The 24233-nt window shown below is 42.3% G+C and overlaps 1 protein-coding gene across 5 annotated transcripts in view; it reads left to right on the top strand.

Moving 5' to 3' along the window:
- Window positions 1-985: 985 nt before the first annotated feature.
- The window catches only part of gab1 (GRB2-associated binding protein 1), a 221231-nt gene continuing 197983 nt past the window's right edge, over window positions 986-24233 (top strand). The window contains exon 1 of one of the 5 annotated variants that reach the window (XM_067993709.1): window positions 986-1766. In XM_067993709.1, coding sequence (XP_067849810.1) covers window positions 1695-1766 — 72 coding nt within the window. In that variant the 5' untranslated portion in view covers window positions 986-1694. The remainder of the gene's footprint in view (window positions 1767-24233) is intronic. The other 4 variants (XM_067993726.1, XM_067993702.1, XM_067993734.1 and 1 more) reach the window with 4 other exon arrangements.

The raw sequence follows: 24233 nt of genomic DNA, 5'->3' as shown, positions 1-24233 counted from the left end.
ATTATTATTATTCCTTTTGTAAGGTATGACTTTCGGATCAGTTTGGGGAAAAAAAGCCGAACCAGATAAACCAGTTCCTTGTAAATGTTTGGACTTGTTTGATTGGGAAGGGGGTGGGGGCAGGAGGAGGCTGTACATTTTTCTATGTGGATGGGGTAACTTTTTAGTTTTTTCCCCCTAGACGAATAAACTAGAACAGCCTTCTTTTCCGTGGTTATCTTACGATCTTGTGACTTTCCACTCCACTCACATTCAGAGGGAATTTTAACCTCGAGCGAGTTCCAGGAATCTATGCGATCTTTTGCACCGCATTCCTCGGATTCCTGTCCCAGCGAGGATAATGATTTTCTCATGACACAATCCAATAATGAAGTGGGTGGCATAGCAACCTTGCATTTCTGCCAAAAAGCAAAACTTTCACTTTTAAAAATGCCTTTTTTTAAAAATAAAATTTTGCAAGTCTTTTTTTAAATTTAAGATATTAAACAACAAATGTTATATCTGATCGAGGACAGACATTTCAGCAACTTAAGTTACATTCTGGATAGACCGTAGTTTATTTTACTGCACCTGAAATCTAACACTGAGTTTTTCCCGTCTAAACCCGCCCCCGGGGACTGTGAAACGGGATCGCTCCAATACCCAGACGCTGGGACCGCCACCGCTGGTGGGAAATGTAGTTCTCGAAGGTGACCGAAGACTGACCCATTGGGATTGCACTGCTTTTCCTGGTGCATGATGTGGAGATGCCGGTGATGGACTGGGGTTGACAATTGTAAACAATTTTACAACACCAAGTTATAGTCCAGCAATTTTATTTTAAATTCACAAGCTTTCGGAGGCCACCTCCTTCGTCAGGTGAACGATCCGCATCGTTCACCTGACGAAGGAGGTGGCCTCCGAAAGCTTGTGAATTTAAAATAAAATTGCTGGACTATAACTTGGTGTTGTAAAATTGTTTACAATTTCCTGGTGCAGATATTGCACTTCGCACTGACGGACACCCAGCAGCGAAGGGATCAGTATCAATGTCACACAGACCCTCGTCTCTAACAGGGGGTCCTCGCTCAACACGCAATGGGAATTCTTCGTAGCAGTCATCAGCAACCAGCCCCGAAACTGCAGTCTCGATTGCAGAAACTGGAGGAGCCCGGTTTGGTGGCGAAGGTGTACCTGCTGTTGCAACCAGGATGCCGAAAGCATTAAGTCAAGTCCATGGAGAGTTTTTTTGGGGGGTGGAAGCAGCAAAGGAGAAAAGCTGGGAGGCTTTTAAACTACAAATCCCACAATTCTGTGCAAAAATTCCTCTCCCCCTCTGGATAACGTAACATCACATGATGTACGTCACTGAGTAGTCGGATCGGTTGGAGTCGGTTACTTTGTTGGGAAAGTCTGGAGACGGTAGCTCGAGGGAGCGGAGCTGTCAATCATCTCAGGGAGACGCAGCGCGAGAGTGGCCGGGCGGGGGAGAGAGGAGACCGACCGACCGACCGACTGTACACAGGGGCTCTCTCCATAGTCTGTCCCACCACCACCACTGAGTGCGGTTTCTTCTTTCAGATTGTTGAACGGGGAATTGGGGGGAGAGAGTACCTGGGTTGTGCTGGGGAGTTGGTTAACAGTTACTGGGGCTGGGTGTGAGAGGGACTGGACTGTTTGTCTTCATCGTCATTTGCAACCCATTCGTGAGTAAGATGAGCGGTGGCGATATCGTCTACAACGGCTGGTTGAGGAAGTCTCCACCGGAGAAAAAGTTGAGACGTTACGTAAGTTTTTACGAAAACTCACTTTTGAAATATGATACATTCAATATATATGCAGATTAAAATGGGTTAAGACTGCAGTGGTGATGCTGTAATATTATAAAAGTTAATGTTTAACTGCAAAATTAATTTCTCATTCTGAACAGCGATTGATAGTCTCTTCAATACTTAAGGATAATTGACGATCCTTAATGCTGGCGCTAAGGAATGCAGTGAATCCATAGTAACTGCTGTGCACTATCCTTTTACACTTTAATCTTGTTAGTATGCAAGCTAGTAATTGCTATCAATTACTGTACGTGACACAGATTTATTGAAAAGGCGAATTGAGTTGCTGCCAAAAGTGGCAGTGTGTACAGTAGTTTATTCTAGATTTCCAGCGTTTGTAGATTTTTTTTGTTGTGTTGTGTTTATGTTTTGATGTTTATAACTACTTTTGATGCAATTTGAGTGAGGTTAAAGTCACTCATTGCTGAACACAAATCAGATCATCGACACAATTGCATGCATGTCAGTGTTGAACAGTAATAGTTTTCACGGTAACATTTGCTGAATCGCACAGGCTATCAGAAATCTAGTTTCCAATAAGAGTCACACCCATTAACTTGGCTGCTGCTCTTACCACATTTGAGGTGGAATGGGTGTTGATGTATTTTAATGCAGGTACAATGCCAAACGACGTGGAAGGATGAAGTAGCTGCTTGAATAGCGTCCTCTTGCGAAGTCATGGTTATCTCAGATCCCCAAGGTGTTCCCTCACTGCTGGCACTTCTTGGATACTTGATATCTTGGCAGGCGGATTAAAATGGATCTTAAATCATCTCTGTAGAAATCCATAACACTGGCAGAGGTTTGTGAGAATCGTGCAGTTTTCTCACTTTCTCAGCAATTGAACTGTGTTCAAGTGATCTGTGGTTTGGTCTGATTCTCATGAAAAGTCATAACAGCGTTTTATTGCAGCGTCAGCACCCAACTCATTTTGAAATGTTAAGTATACAAACTTTTGCATACTTTAGTCTGCAGATTTGAAGAGCTAATGAGCTAAATATAACGAGCTATTTTTTACTGCAGCTTGAGAAAATTATTTTTAGTGAGAGGGACTTTGAACCTTTTTGGTTTTGTAGTGACTGCTTCACTTTTGGATAAAATAATAAATGCAAAAGGTAAGAGGAAAATTTAAATAAAGTGCCTACTTCCATGTGGCAATCTGAAGTGGTCGTGATTTAACACACTTTAAAACCTTACATCTTTGAGATATACTTTTGAGGTGTGCCTCATTGGAAATAAGCTTCTTTAATAGCCATTTTCCTGAAGTGTTTACTTAATTTAATCTGTTTTATTGGAGGTGACCCCATAAGTAAGAAAAGGTTTGTCCATCTGATTCCAAGTTTTTGAGTTCATTTTTAGTAAGTCTTGGCTGTTTTAAATTTTCTTCCCAGCTATTTCCTGCAGAGTTAATTACTTACAGAGAACACTCAGATTAGTGAGAGCAGTAAATGTCTCGTTGTTGTGTTTGAATCGCAAGACTTTTAAAACTGGTATCATGCAAATTTTTCAGACTGTTTAGAAGTGAAGTGTTTAGAATTCAGCATCACTTTCTGCTGTTTGTAGATCCCTTTTCAGTTGAACCAAAGGAAAAGGATGAATTTGGTAAGACAGGTGCAGGCATTCCCATTGCAATATCTCTGTCAGTGATTGCTTAGTTGTATCTGCAAATGCAGAACTGATAACCTCTTATTATTAATCATCTATATTGATAATCAAAATGTAAAATGCATAAATGTGAATGTAATATGTGCAATTTCCACTTCAGCAAGAGTCAGTACCATGTTCCCCATTGTAAATTTGTAACATATAAAGTCCTATTCTTAATTGTTATATGACAAAAAGCACAAAAGTTTGTCAACAGCAATGTTTTTGAGCCTGATGAAAGTGCAAATAGAGATTTTGTACCAATGTAGGTTGAGATGGTTTATTTATTCAAGTCCTGCCTATTGGAAATAAGCCTTGGTTGTGATAATGCAAGAGAGAGAGGGGTTTGGGTGAAAGTTGCATTGGTCTCCCTTGCACTGGATTTGCCAATTAAAAGAACTTGCATGTATGTAATGCCTTTTACATCTTCAAGACACCTAACAACAACAACTTGCATTTCTTTAGGGCCTTTAATACAGTAAAACGGCCCAAGGTGCTTCACAGGAGCGTTATCAGACAAAATTTGACACTGAGCCACATAAGGAGATATTAGGACAGGAATGGTCAAAGAGGTAGGTTTTAAGGAGCGTTTTAAAGGAGGAGAAAGAAATAGGGAGGCGGAATGGTTTAGGGAAAGAATTGCAGAGCTTAGGGCCTAGACAGCTGAAGGCATGGCCACCAATGGTGGGTCAAAGGAAATAGGGGATGCACAAAAGGCCAGAGTTGGAGGAATGCAGAGTTCTGGGAGGGTTGTTGAGATGGAGGAGGTTACAGATATAGGGAAGGGCGAAGCCATAGAAAAAAATTGAACGCAAGGATGAGAATTTTAAATTTAAGGTGTTGCCAGACTGGGAGCTAATGTAGGTCAGCGAGCACAAGGGTGATGGGTGAACGGGACTGCTCTATGTTAAATTTCATCTGCCACGTGTCCGCCCATTCTACCAGCCTGTATGTGTCCTCTTGAAGTCTATTACTATCCTCCTCATTGGTTGCTACACTTCCAAGTTTTGTGTCATTGCAGTTTTGAAATTGTGCCCTGTACACCCAAGTCCAAGTCATTAATATATGAATATAGTGTACACCCAGTAGTGTAATAGCTCCTCTAATGTTACTTAATTCTAACCAAATTGATTCTGTCTTTGACCCCTCAACTACATCATCCCTTTCCAGTGCTATAATAGTTTCTTTGATCAATATTGCCACCCCCCACCCCTCTTTTTCTCCTTCCCTATCTTTTCTGAATACCTTGTAGCCAGGAATATTAAGTTCCTAATCTTCCCCTTCTTTGAGCCAGGTCTCTGTTATTGCCACGATATCATAGTCCTGTGTACCACGCTATATGCATTTATGCACATGCACTCCAAACTCATCTTAGACTGCCTCACATTTGCCCCCTGTCTAATTGCTCCTATTTCTGAACTAGAATCATAGAATCATAGAAGTTACAACATGGAAACAGGCCCTTCGGCCCAACATGTCCATGTCGCCCAGTTTATACCACTAAGCTAGTCCCAATTGCCTGCACTTGGCCCATATCCCTCTATACCCATCTTACCCATGTAACTGTCCAAATGCTTTTTAAAAGACAAAATTGTACCCGCCTCTACTACTGCCTCTGGCAGCTCGTTCCAGACACTCACCACCCTTTGAGTGAAAAAATTGCCCCTCTGGACCCTTTTGTATCTCTCCCCTCTCACCTTAAATCTGTGCCCCCTCATTATAGACTCCCCTACCTTTGGGAAAAGATTTTGACTATCTACCTTATCTATGCCCCTCATTATTTTATAGACTTCTATAAGATCACCCCTTAACCTCCTACTCTCCAGGGAAAAAAGTCCCAGTCTATCTAACCTCTCCCTATAAGTCAAACCATCAAGTCCCGGTAGCATCCTAGTAAATCTTTTCTGCACTCTTTCTAGTTTAATAATATCCTTTCTATAATAGGGTGACCAGAACTGTACACAGTATTCCAAGTGTGGCCTTACTAATGTCTTGTACAACTTCAACAAGACATCCCAACTCCTGTATTCAATGTTCTGACCAATGAAACCAAGCATGCCGAATGCCTTCTTCACCACCCTATCCACCTGTGACTCCACTTTCAAGGAGCTATGAACCTGTACTCCTAGATCTCTTTGTTCTATAACTCTCCCCAACGCCCTACCATTAACGGAAGGTCCTGGCCCGATTCGATCTACCAAAATGCATCACCTCACATTTATCTAAATTAAACTCCATCTGCCATTCATCGGCCCACTGGCCCAATTTATCAAGATCCCGTTGCAATCCTAGATAACCTTCTTCACTGTCCACAATGCCACCAATCTTGGTGTCATCTGCAAACTTACTAACCATGCCTCCTAAATTCTCATCCAAATCTATGCTTTACTCTAGTGCTATCTGTCTCCCAGTCCTCTGTGCACCTTGTTTCTCCTCTCAAATGTTTTATCCTGGTGCCCATACCACTGCCAAATTAGTTTACACCCTCCTCCACAGCACTAGTTAACCTCCCGGTGAGGACATTGGTCCCAGCTCTGTTGAGGTGCAACCTGTCCATCTTGAATAGGTTCCTCCTGCCCCACAACTGGTCGCAATGCCCAAGGAATTTGAAGCCCTCCCTCCTGCATCATTTCTCCAGCTATACGTTAACCTGCCTTATCGTACTATTCCTATACTCATTAGTGCATCGCACTGGAAATAATCCAAAGATTACTACCTTTTGAGGTCCTGCTTTTTAATTTCCTAGCTCCTGAAACTCTGACTGCAGGACCTCAACTTTTTTCCTTCCAATGTCATTGGTTCCCTCATAGACCACGACTTCTGGCTGTTACCCCCCCCCCCCCCCCCAAAAAAAATGTTCTGCACCCTCTGTGATGCCCTTTATCCTGCCACCAGGGAGGCAACACAGCATGAGGGACTCATGCCAGCGGTTGCAAAAACGCCTATTTGTCCCCTGATTATTCAATCGCCTATAACCACTGCATTCCTACACTTTGCTGGGCCCCCCCTCGTGCAGTCCTTTGCCCCATGGTCCCATGCTCTGGACTGCACTCCTTCGAGGTGTCGTCACCCTCACCGGTATTGAGTATTGTAAACCGGTTAGTGAGCACCACGGTCCCAGAGGATTCCTGCACTGCCTGCCTCTTCCTACCCTGCTGAATGGCCATCCATTTACTGTCCTGAGCTTTCTGTGTCTGTGGGGTGACCACCTCCAGGAACGTACGATCCAGGAAATTTTCAGCCTCGTATGCCTTGTAATGATTCTAGCCGCTCCTCAAGCTCAGAAACCCTGAGCGTAAGCAGCTGCAGGCACTTCCTGCACACGTGGTTATCCAGGACACCTGAACATCCTGGGCATGGCACAGGAATTGCAGGCAATGGGACTCAATTGCCCCTCCATTCTGTTTAGTGTCGATATATAAATCGTGTTTTATCTTAGTGCACCTTTAACTCTTATTTATTATTTATTTAGTTAATATTTACGTACACCAGATACTTCTTTAATACAATTTTGGATCCCATTAGTGTTAGGGTCCCTGACTTAGTTTATCTTATCCCCTTATATCTAATTCATTACTCTGATTATTTATTAATATGTTTACTTATTTAACTGTTAGTAAATGGACTTAATGTGATTTGAAATTAGTAATCAATTTATCCCATTATTTTTAAACTTAATCTACTTATCCTTTTATCCCGGGACTCTCAGAGCTCGTCCTCCACGTTTACTGTGACGTCACTTTCTCAAATTCTCTCGATGTTTGTTTTATTCCTCAGGCCTCTCCTCTGGCGCTCCGCGCTTTCAAAGTTATATATTAAAAGGTATACAGAGATTTTTCAAAACGTCCATTTTTCACAGTGTGGCAACTAGAAAATCATGACCTAGCAAAAGCAAGAGGAAGTGCTGAAGAGGAAAAACAGAATTTGCAGCAGGAACATCTCTCTAAATATAAAAACACATCAGACTGAAACTAGATGTGTAATGTCCTGGATTGTTCTCTGAGGTAGTGATGTCAGCAGTGTTTCGACTGACACTGCTATCAGCATTGCGGTTAATGCCAATGGCAGTCTCTCAAAAAGGCTTTTGAAACTGATAATACTGGTATGTCTCCCTTAAGTTGGCCTAACCTGCAAGTTACTGTGTCGCTTCTGTTCTGTGATCTGCAGTTTCACTGTTGATCTTAATTTTTTTTTTAAAAAGGAGTTTGGCTACTGTGAGGGCTCTTTCTTTCCCTACCAGTAAGTGAACAGTATACGAATGGTGACTCGTCTCCATTTCTCAAGTAATTTTTTCTCACTCGTAAATTGATTTGCTAAAACTGGTGAATGTAACCCTCTGAGGGAGGCTGAATGGAAAAGTGATTTGAGGTGAGTATTGCATTTACGTTGATTCCCATGCTGCAACTGGTTTTATTTTTAAAATATGCATGGGTGTACTTAGTGGAGTTGTTCTTTTTGTATTAGTAGCTAGTTCCTAAATATTGCAAAATATATATTTGATGTTGATTGTGCCCTTTAATGGGAACTAGGTGTGGGTTAAATACTAGTCTTTTACATCAGACCATGGGGTTCAAAATCCAGCTCAGGTTGATAGGCTGGACGTTTCCTCTGTCTTCTGGCTGTGAGGATCTTGTATGAAATGAGTACTGATTGTGGGACTAAAGCACAAAATGGCCGAGTTAGGCACCAATCTCATTCCAAGAGTTCATACTGTGACTGGGGGTGTGGCAAATGCAAAACATGCCACACTGGGCCAGTAGGCATGCTCTTCTGACTTTGGAACTGAGGCATTTGTTGGGGCTGAGCAGAATCTGACATTGGCTGCCTGAAATGGGAAGAGTTGCATCTTGATGGGCACTAAAAAAATATCTCTACTGGCTGATAATATGGAGGAGGAGCAACACACTGACAAGTGGATGTCAGAAATATGGATAGTTTTAGGCTAAATCCAACTTTGGTTTGTTATTGGAAACATGCACTAGGATTTAGACTGATCATCTGGTTCGAAGTTCAACACTCCAGCTTTACAAATACTGTTACCCCCCTTGCTTTCATTCTTGAAATAGGCCTGTCAGTAAGATGTGCCGCGTACAGAATGTGTTGTACATCATAGATTTTTAAATTGGTCTGCAGGGAGATCCTAAGGGATAAATTAATTCTTTAGATTTCTGTCTGTCTGAATCATTGTTGGATTTTTCTATGTGTGTTGATTAACTAGCGTGTTATGTACCAGTTTCTGTATACTAATGGTACTATTTTCCTTTGGATAACTGACATTGTCTTCAGCAAGTTAGGACCAGGGCTTAGGAGTTTGTCTAAATTTGCAGGTAGTCCCCCAAACAGGAAAATTGTGAAAATTTTGCACATAGCTGTGGCAAACATTTAACCACCTTTTGAGTGAATGTTCAATATTTGTTTTATTGATGTGTTCAGGGTGCAACAATTTCAAATGGGGGAAGAAAAAAAGCTGCATTTTTCAGTTTTTAGTTGCATCAATGCTGAAACTCCAGAGGATTCAGTGAACGTTATTATCACCAGACCATGCAAATGCTTAACATGCCATTGCATGAATGCAGGAAAACCCACACAAATTAGCTAAATATTTTATAATCTGATTCACACACTTGTTGCATTTTTGTTTAAATCAACACAACTGTTCATTTTCACTGACAGTAAGTTTCTGCATTTTAGTTGTCAAGTTACAAATTAAAATGCTGGAATATCATGCCTTCTAGATTGTTCTTTGGACTTAATGGCTTGTTGAAAAAAGATGCGGCAGCTTTTACTTTCCTTTCTCTACTTATACTATGTATGAAATTCAGCACTCAGTGCACACATTTCATTGAAACGTCATCGTAAGTACTTGTTACTCCTGTAGGTGGCATTATGATTGGTATTTTTAATGTTAAAGGTGTTACACTGTTCGACACACAATGGCTACACTTTTATATAGTTACCCTGTGATTGCACTATTTGGCCACTGAGTACCCACAAATTACACTCAATCCTTTCTCAATTTTATTTTCATCTGCCGTTTATTTTCTTCAGTAACTGAATTTCTAATGTAAAAAAACAAGCGTTTAAATAAAATAAATTCAAAAACTACATATTTGATAACACCATTAAATTTATCCATTGAATTGTCTTTTGTGTCTTGTAATGCCTTCACTAAAGTTTTTACTTGAAGGTCTTAGTCAGCCTTTCCCAAAAGCCTGGGCTTGGACTTCATATTTTTGCCTACAGCAAATGTGCTGCATTTGGATTGTGCAGCCTGAGCATGTAGTGTACCTAACTTCCCAGGATACACAGTACTGTTCAATGCTACAGACAGAGCTAAGCGATTCCACAACCAACGGATCAGATCAAAACTCTGCAGTCCTGCCACATCCAGTCGTGAATGTGTAAACATCCCCATCCTCAACAATGGCGGAGTCCAGCACGTGAGTGCAAAAGACAAGGCTGAAGCGTTTGAAACCATCTTCAGCCAGAAGTGCCAAGTGGATGATCCATCGCGGCCTCCTCCCGATATCCCCACCATCACAGAAGCTAGTCTTCAGCCGTGCTATCAAGAAACAGCTGAGTGCACTGGACACAACAAAGGCTATGGGCCCCCGACAACATCCCGGCTGTAGTGCTGAAGACTTGCGCACCAGAACTAGCTGCGCCTCTAGCCAAACCATTCCAGTACAGCTACAACACTGGCATCTACCCGACGAGGTGGAAAATTGCCCAGGTATGTCCCGTCCGCAAAAAGCAGGACAAATCCAATCCGGCCAATTACCACCCCATCAGCCTACTCTCAATCGTCAGCCAACTGATGGAAGGTGTCGACGACACCTTCCATCAAGTGGCACTTACTCACCAATAACCTGCTCACCGATGCTCAGTTTGGGTTCCGCCAGGACCACTCTGCTCCAGACCTCATTGCAGCCTTGGTCCAAACATGGACAAAAGAGCTGAATTCCAGAGGTGAGGTGAGAGTGACTGCCCTTGACATCAAGGCAGCATTTGACCGAGTGTGGCACCAAGGAGCACCAGTAAAATTGAAATCAATGGGAATCAGGGGAAAAACTCTCCAGTGGCTGGAGTCATACCTAGCGCAAAGGAAGATGGCAGTGGTTGTTGGAGGCCAATCATCTCAGCCCCAGGACATTGCTGCAGGAGTTCCTCAGGGCAGTGTCTTAGGCCCAACCATCTTCAGCTGCTTCATTAATGACCTCCCCGCCATCATAAGGTCAGAAATGGGGATGTTCGCTGATGATTGCACTGTGTCAGTTCCATTCGCAACCCCTCAGATAATGAAGCAGTCCGAGCCCGCATGCAGCAAGACCTGGACAACATCCAGGCTTGGGCTGATATGTGGCAAGTGACATTCGCGCCAGGCAATGACCATCTCCGACAAGAGATTGTCTAACCACCTCCCCTTGACATTCAACGGCATTACCATCGCTGAATCCCCCACCATCAACATCCTGGGGGTCACCATTGACCAGAAACTTAACTGGACCAGCCATATAAATACTGTGGCTACAAGAGCAGGTCAGAGGCTGGGTATTCTGCAGCGAGTGACTCACCTCCTGACTCCCCAAAGCCTTTCCACCATCTATAAGGCACAAGTCAGGAGTGTGATGGAATACTCTCCACTTGCCTGAATGAGTGCAGCTCCAACAACACTCAAGAAGCTCGACATCATCCAGAACAAAGCAGGCCGCTTGATTGGCACCCCATCCACTACCCTAAACATTCACTCCCTTCACCACCGGTGCACTGTGGCTGCATTGTACACCATCCACAGGATGCACTGCAGCAACTCGCCAAGGCTTCTTCGACAGCACCTCCCAAACCCGCGACCTCTACCACCTAGAAGGACAAGGCAGTAGGCACATGGGAACAACACCACCTGCACGTTCCCCTCCAAGTCACACACCATCCCGACTTGGAAATATACCGCCATTCCTTCGTCGTCGCTGGGTCAAAATCCTGGAACTCCCTTCCTAACAGCACTGTGGGAGAACCTTCACCACCCGGACTGCAGCGGTTCAAGAAGGCGGTTCACCACCACCTTCTCAAGGGCAATTAGGGATGGGCAATAAATGCCGGCCTCGCCAGCGACGCCCACATCCCATGAACGAATAAAAAAAAATTAGCTCTACTGATGGGATACTTTTTTTTAAACTTCCTGCACTTTCTGCCCAGTAGCTTTTCTTCAAAGAATTTTGAAACACAAGATTTCAAAGGCTTGTATGAGATGAAAATTTGCACCGTGTTTAAAAAAAAGGGGCTGTGTGTAATAGAGAGAAAATGATGCTGTTCTGATGACTCACCTGTTGTGGCTTTTGTTTTGTGTTCTAAAATTTAATGTTTAATTTACAAAAAAAAGGTGAATCTTGAAGCCAACTAATTATCTCCATGTCTATTTTGTTGACCGAGAAGGCCAGTGCTAATGATTTATGACAGGTTCTAATTTTTAACACCTATGAGACAGATGGGGGCGATAGAAAGATGCAAATACAGAGAAGGGCAGAGTGGGTGCTTTTTTCATGATTCTAAATTGATCTTTTAAAGTTGAATTTTGAAAGCAAACAAAGCCTCCTTATAGGGAAAGATACAGCAAGGAAGGTGAACAGGAAACTGGCTGAGGATGAGGAGGCTTCTCACCTCTTGGCACCCATCCTTGGGAGCAAATGGGGGTGAGGTGTGTGATGGTGGAGCAAGGGGAACAGGACTTGAGTCGGTAGTTTAGAGGTTGGGAGAGTGATAGGAGTGAGGGGTTTGTACCACGTGGAATGGGTAGTGTGAAGGGGTAGTGGATGGGAGCAAGGGAATGGTGAGAAGCACAAATGATTGATGGTAAGGGAGCCACTAAAGGCTACATTTTTTCCACAACCCTCATCCTAAATGCAGCCTGGAGCTGCTGGTGGTTCTTTTCCCCACCACATCACACCATACCACCCACCACCTCCCATCTGAAACGAAAGAAGAAAAAGAGAGAGGGTGAGAGTTAAGAGATGAGGACAGAGAGAAGCAAAAACAATTTTAAGGGGAGAGAAATGATGTGGAGATGCCGGTGATGGACTGGGGTTGACAATTGTAAACAATTTTACAACACCAAGTTATAGTCCAACAATTTTATTTGAAATTCACAAGCTTTCGGAGGCTTCCTCCTTCCTCAGGTGAACACCTATGAGACAGATGGGGGCGATAGAAAGATGCAAATACAGAGAAGGGCAGAGTGGGTGCTTTTTTCATGATTCTAAATTGATCTTTTAAAGTTGAATTTTGAAAGCAAACAAAGCCTCCTTTATAGTGAAAGATACAGCAAGGAAGGTGAACAGGAAACTGGCTGAGGATGAGTTGGCTTCTCACCTCTTGGCACCCATCCTTGGGAGCAAATGGGGGTGAGGTGTGTGACGGTGGAGCAAGGGGAGCAGGACTTGAGTAACATCCTCCACAACATTCACCTGAGGAAGGAGGAAGCCTCTGAAAGCTTGTGAATTTCAAATAAAATTGTTGGACTATAACTTGGTGTTGTAAAATTGTTTACAAAGGCGAGAGAAAGACAGAGAAGGAAGCAGAAGACATCAGAGTCATGTAAGCGAGTAATCTGAAGAAGGCCTTCCATCACTTTTTGTTTAGAGTAACTATATCCTCTAGCTTACTTTGCGATGCCATTGTATATCAATTAATAATAAATAAATGAACTGACAAGTTCTAGTGTCTAGTATGAGACCTGCATTTTAATGCTGTGTCTAAATGAAATTAACTGCAAATCAGCACTGTTCTTTGATGTCACCTTTTATTTTCTTCCCTCCCAATTTTCTCCCTTTCTCAAAATGTTGGTTCTTCCTGGTTACAGTTCCATGGGTGTCAGGTGCCCTCTTGTAGTTCAACCAAGTAGCCATTCATCATGTATGAGTCCAGACAGTGAGGATCAGTGGGCATCATGGCAAAACCTGGTTCTGTTTGCTCATGCACTTTCCAGCAAGGGTCACTGAATAGCAATTGGGGAAGGCAACCCTGATCTCCCTCCCCCCCCCCCCCCCCCCCCTCCTTTTTTTCCCCCCCACTTACAAGCGCTGAGGCTGAGTACCCCGAACGCTGCCTTGCCCGAGGTCATCTAACAGCACAGTTTAGAGATCGAAGTTGGGATCTTTCTGGTCAGTATGGCTCAGCTACTCATTCTAAAGTTCAAATTTTGTACCAAGAATATAAGAATGTTAGTGTTGTGTTGTAGGGGAACTAGGTGGCATAGCAGTTTAGATGCTGACCTTTCATTTCTGAGTTCAAATCCAGCCCAACTGAAGGGATGACTATCTCCTCTGTCGTTTGGCTGCAAGGGTGTGAGATAAGTTTGGGAATGGCCCGGATCACACAACTGCTCCTAATTTGGCATAATTAACAATCTCACTGTGTCACCACAGGAAGGCTGCTGTGAGAAATGAAGAAGTAATGCCACACTGGTACTGTAATGGTAATCTTCTGAGGTTGCGGCTGAGTAGAGGGAGCTTTAGACTGCTTGTGCTATACCTGATGCAGGCCAAATCGCAACAAATAAAGAAATTTCTTTGGGTCAGTCTGATTGAGGAAGTAGTGATGGGTGCAGACAGTATGCAATTCAGTAGCAGTCTTTTGATGGTAACTCGTGATTTCCCTTGGCAACCTAAAGCAACATTATTACTAGAGCTACTTAAAGAAAGAACTTGCATTTATATAGTGCCTTTCATGACCTCAGGACGTTCGAAAGTGCTTTGCAGCCAATGAAGTATTTTTGAAGTGTAGTACTAATGCAAGAAATGCAGCAGCCAATTTGCACACTGCAAGATCCCACAGACAGCAATGTGATAATGACCAGATAATCTGATTTAGTGAGGTTGGTTGAGGGATAAATATTGGCCAAGACACAGGGGAGAACTCCCCTGCTCTTCGAATAGTGCCATAGGATATTTTACCTGAGAGGACAGATGGGTTCTCAGTTTAACGTCTCATCTGAAAGACGGCACCTGACAATGCAGGACTCGCTCAGTGCTGCACTGGAGTGTCACCCTAGATTTTGTGCTCAAGCCTCTGGAGTGGGACTCAAACCCACAACCTTCTGACTCAGAAGCGAGAGTGTTACCACTGCACCACGGCTAACACCAGCACTTTAAGAACATAAGAAATAGGAGCAGGAGTAGGCCAATCGGCCCTTCGAGCCTGCTCTGCCATTCAATAAGATCATGGCTGATCTGATCCTAACCTCAAATCTAAATTCATGTCCAATTTCCTGCCCGCTCCCCGTAACCCCTAATTCCCTTTACTTCTAGGAAACTGTCTCTTTCTGTTTTAAATTTATTCAATGATGTAGCTTCCACAGCTTCCTGGGGCAGCAGATTCCACAGACCTACTACCCTCTGAGTGAAGAAGTTTCTCCTCATCTCAGTTTTGAAAGAGCAGCCCCTTATTCTAAGATTATGCCCCCTCGTTCTAGTTTCACCCATCCTTGGGAACATCCTTACCGCATCCACCTGATCAAGCCCCTTCACAATCTTATATGTTTCAATAAGATCGCCTCTCATTCTTCTGAACTCCAATGAGTAGAGTCCCAATCTACTCAACCTCTCCTCATATGTCCACCCCCTCATCCCTGGGATTAACTGCCTCGAGAGCAAGTATGTCTTTTCTTAGTATGGAGACCAAAACTGTATGCAGTATTCCAGGTGCGGTCTCACCAATACCTTATATAACTGCAGCAATACCTCCCTGTTTTTATATTCTATCCCCCTAGCAATAAAAGCCAACATTCCGTTGGCCTTCTTGATCACCTGCTGCACCTGCATACTAACTTTGATTTTCTTGCACTAGGACCCCCAGATCCCTTTGTACTGCAGTACTTTCCAGTTTCTCACCATTAAGATAATAACTTGCTCTCTGATTTTTCCTGCCAAAGTGCATAACCTCACATTTTCCAATATTGTATTGCATCTGCCAAATCTCCGCCCACTCACCCAGCCTGTCTATATCCCCTTGTAGGTTTTTTATGTCCTCCTCACTCTCTACTTTCCCTCCCATCTTTGTGGTGATTTGTGTCCATTCCTTTTGTCACTCTGAAGAAGAGATTTCACAGTTGCAATTAGCTGAGGTAAATATTTTAGATTTTTAAACTGTAGTTCTGTGCAGTTTTCCTTTGCTGCTAAGCGAAAAGGAGGGAAGATGTGCATCGTGTAGCATCTTGCGTCTCAAATGTTTCAAAAGTTCTTCATGTACAAAAAAAATTGAAGTGCATTGACTGTCATGCAGCCATTTTACACAGATGGCTTTGGACCTATAGTTTCCAAAGATCTCCACCACTGGGGTTTTCCTCATGTCATTTGGACATGAAGGGAATTAAGGGATATGGAGATAGGGCGGGAAAGTGGAGTTGAGGTAGAAGATCAGCCATGATCTTATTGAATGGCGGAGCAGGCGCTCGAGGGGCCATATGGCTTACTCCTGCTCCTGTTTTTTATGTTCTTATATTCTTATTTCTGGATCTGTTGCAGACTAATTGATAACAATTGATTGCTATGATTAGTCAACGATTCCATTATCATTGTGTCATGCGACTACCAGGATGGTAGAAGGTGAACTAGATGGACTGTAGTCTTTTTTCATCCAGCAATTCCTACGTTCCTATCATTAAAGAAACGTCATTCTGCAGTTACGGCTCTCTGCCCACCTCAGTTTTAGGTCACATTGAAGCTGGTTTTACATTTGATACCAGGCAACTGATATCCATAAGTTGGGTCCGTGCGTTTAGACTAATCTTAGTTCCCTTATCCAGGTGACAGACTTGTAGATTTTTTTTGTAGTCTGAATCTGCCACTGGGAAAAGGAACCTGGACACAGCGGGAGCTGCCTTACTGATGCCAATCTTGTGGAATCCAAATTAAAACGTCGGTCAGTCACCACAGCTTTCACTTTGACTCTATTTCCACAGACTTTTGGCATCACAGGACTTCGTAAGGCGTGTGTTTTTTTTATTGCAGCCTCTTCAGCTGCCCTGTCATACAAATGCTTTTGCAGCAATTGGTGTTCAGTTAAATGACTGTTCCTGATCTTTATAAGACTGGTCAGTACTGTTGTTAGAGGCTATTGGTGCTGTAACCAATGTGGTGCTTCATATGTTTACCACATTCTGAATCAAAATTTGCACAATTTTTACCTCTTGGGGAGCTCCTTATTAGCCATGATAAAACTTACCCCCCCCCCACCCCATTTTAAATAGACACAAAGCTGAAAGTGCCTGCTGTATTGCTACCATCTCAAAGTCAGATTTCAAAGTGCACCATAGAACGTTATGACACAAAAATAGTCATTTAACCCATCAAGTCTGTGCTGATGTTTTTGACAACAGGAGCCATCTAGTCCAACCCCTCTCTCCTGCATGCTCGCTTTAACCTTTAATGAAGCAACGTTTTTTGAAGCAACTATCTAATTTCCTTCTAAATAAATCAGGGGCTCTGCTTCAACAATGATTTGTGGCACAAGGTTCAACATTCTAACCATCCCCTGTGTAGAGAATTTCTTTCTCGCCTCCTTCAATTCTTTGAGATTATTTTAAATTTGTGGCCTCTCATTACTGTCTCAGTGACCGATGGAAACAACCTGTTCCTATTTACCTTAGTGCAACCCTCCATTATCTTGAAGGTCTCTAACAGGTCACCAATTAACCTTGGTTAGTTCCAGTGGGGAAGGGAACCCTAACTTAGCTGTATAACGATCCACTAATATATATGATACCATTGCATTTCAAGGTTACTGAGGGAAGTAAGGGTGGAAATTATGGAGGCTCTGGTCACAATCTTTCAATCCTCTTAAGGTTATGAGGGATGATGCTGGAGGACTGGAGGATTGCAAATGTAACACCCCTGTTCAAAAAAGGGGAGGGGGATAAACCCGGCAATTACAGGCCAGTCAGTCTAATGTCAGTGGCGGGGAAACTTTGAGACAATAATCTGGGACAAAATGAATTGGCACTTGGAAAAGTATGGGTTAATAAATGAAAGTCAGCACGGATTTGTTAAAAGGAAAATCGTGTTTGACTAACTTGATTGAGTTCTTCGATAAAGTAACAGAGAAGGTTGATGTTGTGTATATGGACTTTCAAAGACATTTGATATAGACTTGTTAGCAAAATTAAAGCCCATGGGATTGAAGGGACAATGGTGGCGTGGATACAAAATTGGCTAAGGGACAGAAAGCAGAAAGTAGTAGTGAAAGTTTTTTTTCAGACTGGAGAGAAGTAGAATCGTAGAATGGTTACAGCACGAAAGGAGGCCTATGCAAGAGCAATCCAGCTAGTCCCACTCCCCTGCCCTATCCCTGTAGCCCTGCAAATATTTTCCTTTCAAGTACTTATCCAGTTCCCTTTTGAAAGCCATCATTGAATCTGCCTCCACCACCCCCTCGGACAGTGCGTTCTAGATCCTAACCACTCGCTGTGTAAAAATGTTTTTCCTCATGTCACCTTTGGTTCTTTTGCCAATCACCTCAAATCTATACCCTCTGGTTCTTGAACCTTCTGCCAAAGGGAACAGTTTCTCTATCTACTCTGTCTCGACCCTTCATGATTTTGAATACCTCTATCAAATCTCCTCGCAACTGTCTCTGTTCCAAGGAGAACAACCCCAGCTTCTCCAGTCTATTCATGTAACTAAAGCCCCTCATCCCTGGAATAATTCTAGTAAATCTCTTCTGCACCCTCTCTAAGCCTCCACATCTTTCCTAAAGTGTGGTGCCCAGAACTGGACACGATACTCCAGTTGTGGCCGAACCAGTGTTTTATAAAGGTTCGTCATGACTTCACTCAGCAACCTCGGATGCATCCCATCTGGACCGGATGACTACACTGGTGCTTCTCCAGCAGTCATTATTAGGACCACTACTCTTTTTGATATATATTAATGACCTGGACTTGGGTATAGAGGGTATAATTTCAAAGTTTGCAGATGACATGAAATTCGGAAATGTAGTAAACAAAGAGGAGGATAGTAACAGACTTCAGGAGGACAGAGACAGACTGGTGAAATGGGCAGACACATGGCAGATAAAGTGTGAAGTGATACTTTTGGTCGGAACATACAAATTTGGAGCAGGAGTAGGCCATTCGGCCCCTCGAGCCTACTCTGCCATTTGATAAGATCATGGCTGATCTGATTGTGACCTCAACCCTACTTTCCCGTCTACCGACTATAACCTTTGACTCCCTTGTTAATCAGGAATCTATCTAACTCAGCCTTAAAAATATTCAATGACCCTGCCTCCACCGCTCTCTGGGGAAGGGAGTTCTGCAGACACGCGACCCTCAGAGAAAATTTCTCCTCATCTCCGTCTTAAATGGGAGACCCTTTATTTTTAAACTGTGGCCCCCAGTTCTAGTCTCTCCCACAAGGGGAAACATCCTCTCAGCATCTACCCCTTCTGGTACCCTCAGGACCTTATATGTTTCAATAAGATCACCTCTCATTCTTCTAAATTTCAGTGTATACAGGCCCAACTTGTCCAACCTTTCCTCATAAGATAACCTCCTCATCCCAGGAATCAGTCGAATGAACCTTCTCTGAACCGCTTCCAAAGCAATTATGTCCTTTCTTAAATAAGGAGACCAAAACTGCACGCAGTATTCTAGATGTGGTCTCACCAATGCCCTGTACAACTGGAGCAAACCATGTCTACTTTTATATTCCATTCCCCTTGCAATAAATGGCAACATTCCATTTGCCTTCCTAATCACTTGCTGTACCTGCATACTAACTTTTTATGATTCATGTACTAGGACACCCAGATCCCTCTGTACCCCAGAGTTCTGCAATCTCTCTCCATTTAAATAATATACTGCTTTTCTATTCCTCCTGCCAAAGTGGACAAGTTCACATTTTCCCACATTATACTCCATCTGCCAATTTTTGCCCACTCACTTAACCTATATATATCCCTTTGCAGACTCCTTATGTCCTCTTCACAATTTACTTTCCTACCTACCTACCTTTGTGTCATCAGCAAATTTAGCAACCATACATTCGGTCCCTTCATCCAAGTCATTGATACAGATTGTAAATACTTGAGGCCCAACGCACTGATCCGTGTGGCAGTCCACTCATTACATCTTGCCAACCTGAAAATGACCCATTTATGCCTACTGTCTGTTTCCTGTTAGCTAACTAATCCTTTATCCATGCTAATACGTTACCCTCTACACCCTGAGCTCTTATTTTGTGTAGTTGCCTTCGATGTGGCACCTTGTCAAAAGCCTTCTGGAAATCCAAGTACACCACATCCACAGGATCCTCTTTATTCACGTAGCTTGTTACTTCCTCAAAGAACTATAATAAATTAGTCAAACACGATTTCCCTTTCACAAAGCCGTGTTGACTCTGCCTGATTGCATTGAGATTTTCTAAGTGCCCTGCTACAACCTCCTTAATAATAGATTCTAGCATTTTCCCTATGACAGATGTTAAGCTTCCTGGCCTGTAGTTTCCTGCTTTCTGTCTCCCTCCTTTCTTGAATAGAGGAGTTACATTTGCTATTCTTCAATCTGATGGGACCCTTCCAGAATCTAGGGAATTTTGGAAAATTAATACCAATGCATCTACTATCTCTGCAGCCACTTCTTTTAAGATCCTAGGATGAAGTCCGTCAGGACCTGGGGACTTATCAGCTTTTAGTTCTAATAATTTTTTCAGAACCCTTTCCCTGGTGATTATAAGTGTTTTAAGTTCCTCCCTCCCTTTCACCTCTTGATTCACAATTATTTCTGGCATGTTATTTGTATCCTCTACAGTGAAGACGGATGCAAAATATCTGTTCAATTCATCTGCCATTTCCTTATTCTCCATTATTAATTCCCCAGACACACACTCTAGAGGACCAACGCTCACTTTACTTACTCTGTTCCTTTTTAGATATCCGTAGAAGCTCTTACTATCTGTTTTTATATTTCTAGCTAGCTTTCTCTCGTACTCTAATTTCTCCCTCCCGGTCGGGGAACACTTCAGCAGTCAAGGACATTCAGCCACCGACCTTCGGGTAAGCGTACTCCAAGGCGGCCTTCGAGACACTCGACAACGCAAAATCGTCGAGCAGAAATTGATAGCCAAGTTCCGCACCCATGAGGACGGCCTCAACCGGGATCTTGGGTTCATGTAACGCTACACGTTACCCCACCAGCGAACAAATGTTATCTGTTTTTAATATAACGGGTCAATTGCTGTCTGATATGTTTCTGCCTCTCTCGCTCTGTTTTTTTAATTGGCATCTCCACATCATCTGTTTTTTTAGTTCTGGCCATTTGTATATTCGGTGGCCTTGTAGGTAACACCTGTCTGTCTGAACACTTTGGCTGCCTTGGCAACGAGCAGTTGAAAAGACTATCTGTAATCACCAGGCGTTGTTCTGTGATTTATAAATGCGATAGGTTCGAGGATTTCATTTCCACATTCACCTGAGGAAGGAGGAAGCCTCCGAAAGCTTGTGGATTTTAAAATAAAATTGTTGGACTATAACTTGGTGTTGTAAAATTGTTCACAATTATTCTTTTAGTCATTCTTTGCTGTTTTTTATATTCTGACCAATCTTCTGACCTGCCACTAATCTTCTTGAAATTGTATGCTTTTTCTTTCAATTTGATACTGTCTTTAACTTCCTTAGTTAGCCACAGATGGTACGTCCTTCCCCTAGAGTCTCTCTTTCTCACTGGAATGTATCTTTGCTGAGTGTTATGAAATATCTTATTAAATGTCTACCACTGCATTCTTAACCTAAATTCCCAGTTCACTTTAGTCAGCTTTGTCCTCATGCCTTCAAAATTGCCCTTATTTAAGTTTAAAATACTAGTCTTAGACTTATTCTTCTCTCCCTCAAACTGAATGTGAAATTCAGTCATATTGTGATCACTGCTACCTAGAGGCTCCTTTACAATGAGGTCTTTAATTAATCCTGTCTCATTACACATTACCAGATTTCGATAGCCTGCTCTCTGATTGGCTCTAGAACGTGCTGCTCTAAGAAACTGCCCCGAAAGCACTCTATGAACTCATCTTCTGGCTATCTTTGCCAATCAGATTCTTCCAATCTATATGTAGATTAAAATCACCCATGATTATCGTTGTTCCTTTCTCACAAGCCCCCATTATTTCTTGAGGAGAGGCAATATAAACTAAATGGTACAATTTTAAAGGGGGTACAGGAGCAGAGCCACCTGGAGGTGCACATTCATAAATCTTTGAAAGTGGCAGGACAAGTTGAGAAGGCTGTTTTAAAAAAGTGTATGGGATCCTGGGCTTTATTAATAGAGAAAAAAGCAAAGAAGTTATACTAATCCTTCATAAAACAGTGGCTAGGCCTCAGCTGGAGTATTGTATTCAATTCTGGGCACCACACTTTAGGAAAGATGTCAAGGCCTTTGAGAGGGTGCAGAAGAGATTTACTAGAATGGTACCAGGGATGAGGGGATTCAGTTATGTGGACAGACTGGAGAAACTGGGGTTGTTCTCCTTGGAGCAGAGAAGGTTAAGGGGAGATTTGATAGAGGTGTTCAAAATCATGAACGATTTTGATAGAGTAAATAAGGAGAAACTGTTTCCAGTGGCAGAAGGGTCGGTAATTAGAGGACACAGATTTAAAGTGATCAGCAAAAGAGGCAGAGGCACCGTGAGGTAACATTTTTTTAGGCAACGAGTTGCAATGATCTGGAATGCACTTCTGCTGAGAGGATGGTGGAAGTAGATTCAACAGTAAGTTTCAAAAGGGAATTAGATAAATACTTGAAGGGAAAATATTTACAGGGCTATGGGGAAAGAGCTGGGGAATGGGACTAATTGAATAGTTCTTTCGAAGAGCCGGCACAGGCACAATGGGTGGAATGGTTGGCTGCCTCCTGTGCTGTACCTGCTATGATGCATTCCTAGGATTGTAGGCACTGTAATCTGCTACAAAGCTGAGACATTTTTCATTGCTTATTTTTACTTCATTGGTATACTAGTTTGTGCTATGTATCTGACATGTTTTCTGTAGCCAAAACATCATCATACAGGGCTCCAGGCATTGTCCATGACGTTACCTGTAACAGTAAATAAAATGTTTTGGCTTAATTAGTCCCTTGGTCAACTGCAGAGTTTTTTAGAATTTATTTTGTTATTGCCTCAATGGTTTTTTGCACCTTGTTGCGATATACATAATCACTTTTCCCTCACCATTTGCACCTGGACATATTCATAATAGAGGCAGAATATCTCTTTTTTGCAGTAAACTTTCTAATATTTTCAATGTTCCCCCATTGACCTCCTCGTTGAGCATGCTATGGCATACATTCTATTTTGGTTCTTAGTTCTGATTTTCTCTATTCCATCAACTAGATATTTTTTCTTTGGATACTGATTGTAGTTTGCTTGCCTGCTCAGATTTTGTGGTGTAAACCAGTGTTCTCACACCTCGCTTCCTTTTTTTTGGTAGGGGGCAGGAGAAAGTGAAGGAAAGAGGAGGAACAATTTCAAAAATTGCTTGCTTTTGGCATACCAACTTTCCATGTATTGCATTCAACTAAATTTTGTAAATTTTAAATCTAAGGTCCTTCTTGCATTGTTTTTATACTAGTATATTTCAAACTTTGGAGTTTTAAGTTGGACTGTGTATAGCTACGGAAGGTCTTCGCATCAGTAGAGTCCCAACAGAAGCATGACCTGAAACGTGTGAAGCATTTTAAACATTTTTTAGGTTTGTTCTTTTGGTTCAAGTTTATTCTTTTGAAACTCAATTCACTTCTATCATTGAAACGTTAGAGATTAATGTACAGAATTTATTCGCAACAAGTTACGCAATGGTGGAACTTTGAATTTAAAACAGTGTTCTGAAGAAGTAGGATCAGTTTTTCATTATGCCGGACGAACAATTGATCTTCAATCAAATTTTTGAACTGCCATTATTGGGCTTGCCAATATACTAGCAATATGTTCAGCTACCTGAACATATCATTCTGTGAAACAGTAAGTATTGTGTAGGAGAGAGAGAGATGGCTGCTGTTTGCGGAAGCAGTAACGTTCTACAAAGTTATAAATATCTGACGTTAAAACTTTTGTCTCAATGTTTCTGACCTCAAATGATCTGTGCTTTAATAAGCTGTTCAGTTTGGTACTTTCGTCTAGTTATTTTCATTAGGATAGCTTCTAGCCTGTTAATCCTGTGGGGATTACCATGGTAACTATTCTCCAGTGTGGCCATGCCAAACTCACTGGACCTAATATATTGTTACAGCAGGAGTCGAACAGGCCTTGGATTTGATTCTTAAACTGCCACTAGAGAATTACTGATGAAATTAGTGTTCACAGCATGCATCTGCCATACTAAAACAATGTATACCCTAGCCAGAAATGCAGTGATACGTGAAGTTGGAGTTGCCATTTGTGCATATATTGTAACTGTTCCAAGCTAATGAGGGGTTGTTCAGTTTCCTAGATTGCCTCTTTTTTTAAAAAAACAATTCTATCTTGTACAAGGAGTTTGGCATTGTACCTGGATAATATTTTCAGCCTTTTTATAACTAGTTGGCAACCATGTTGAATGTGCTAAAGTACAGATGTAGTCCACTGCATTTCCTGAAAAGTTAGACATTTTTTCGTTCCCAAAAATATTCTCATGTTTTTTTAAAAAATTGCCAAAAGTTAGTCTTGCATTATGCCTGCGTATTCCAAAAGCAGACCATTTACATTGTGGGGAAAAAAGATTGTTTAACTCGGCCTGTTGGAGTCCAATATCACTAGGACC

This window comes from Heptranchias perlo, chromosome 1, assembly GCF_035084215.1.
Source record: "Heptranchias perlo isolate sHepPer1 chromosome 1, sHepPer1.hap1, whole genome shotgun sequence".
Taxonomy (NCBI): Eukaryota; Metazoa; Chordata; class Chondrichthyes; order Hexanchiformes; family Hexanchidae; genus Heptranchias; species Heptranchias perlo.
Note: the sequence above shows the minus strand (reverse complement) of the source record. Positions and strands in the feature narration are given on the sequence as shown.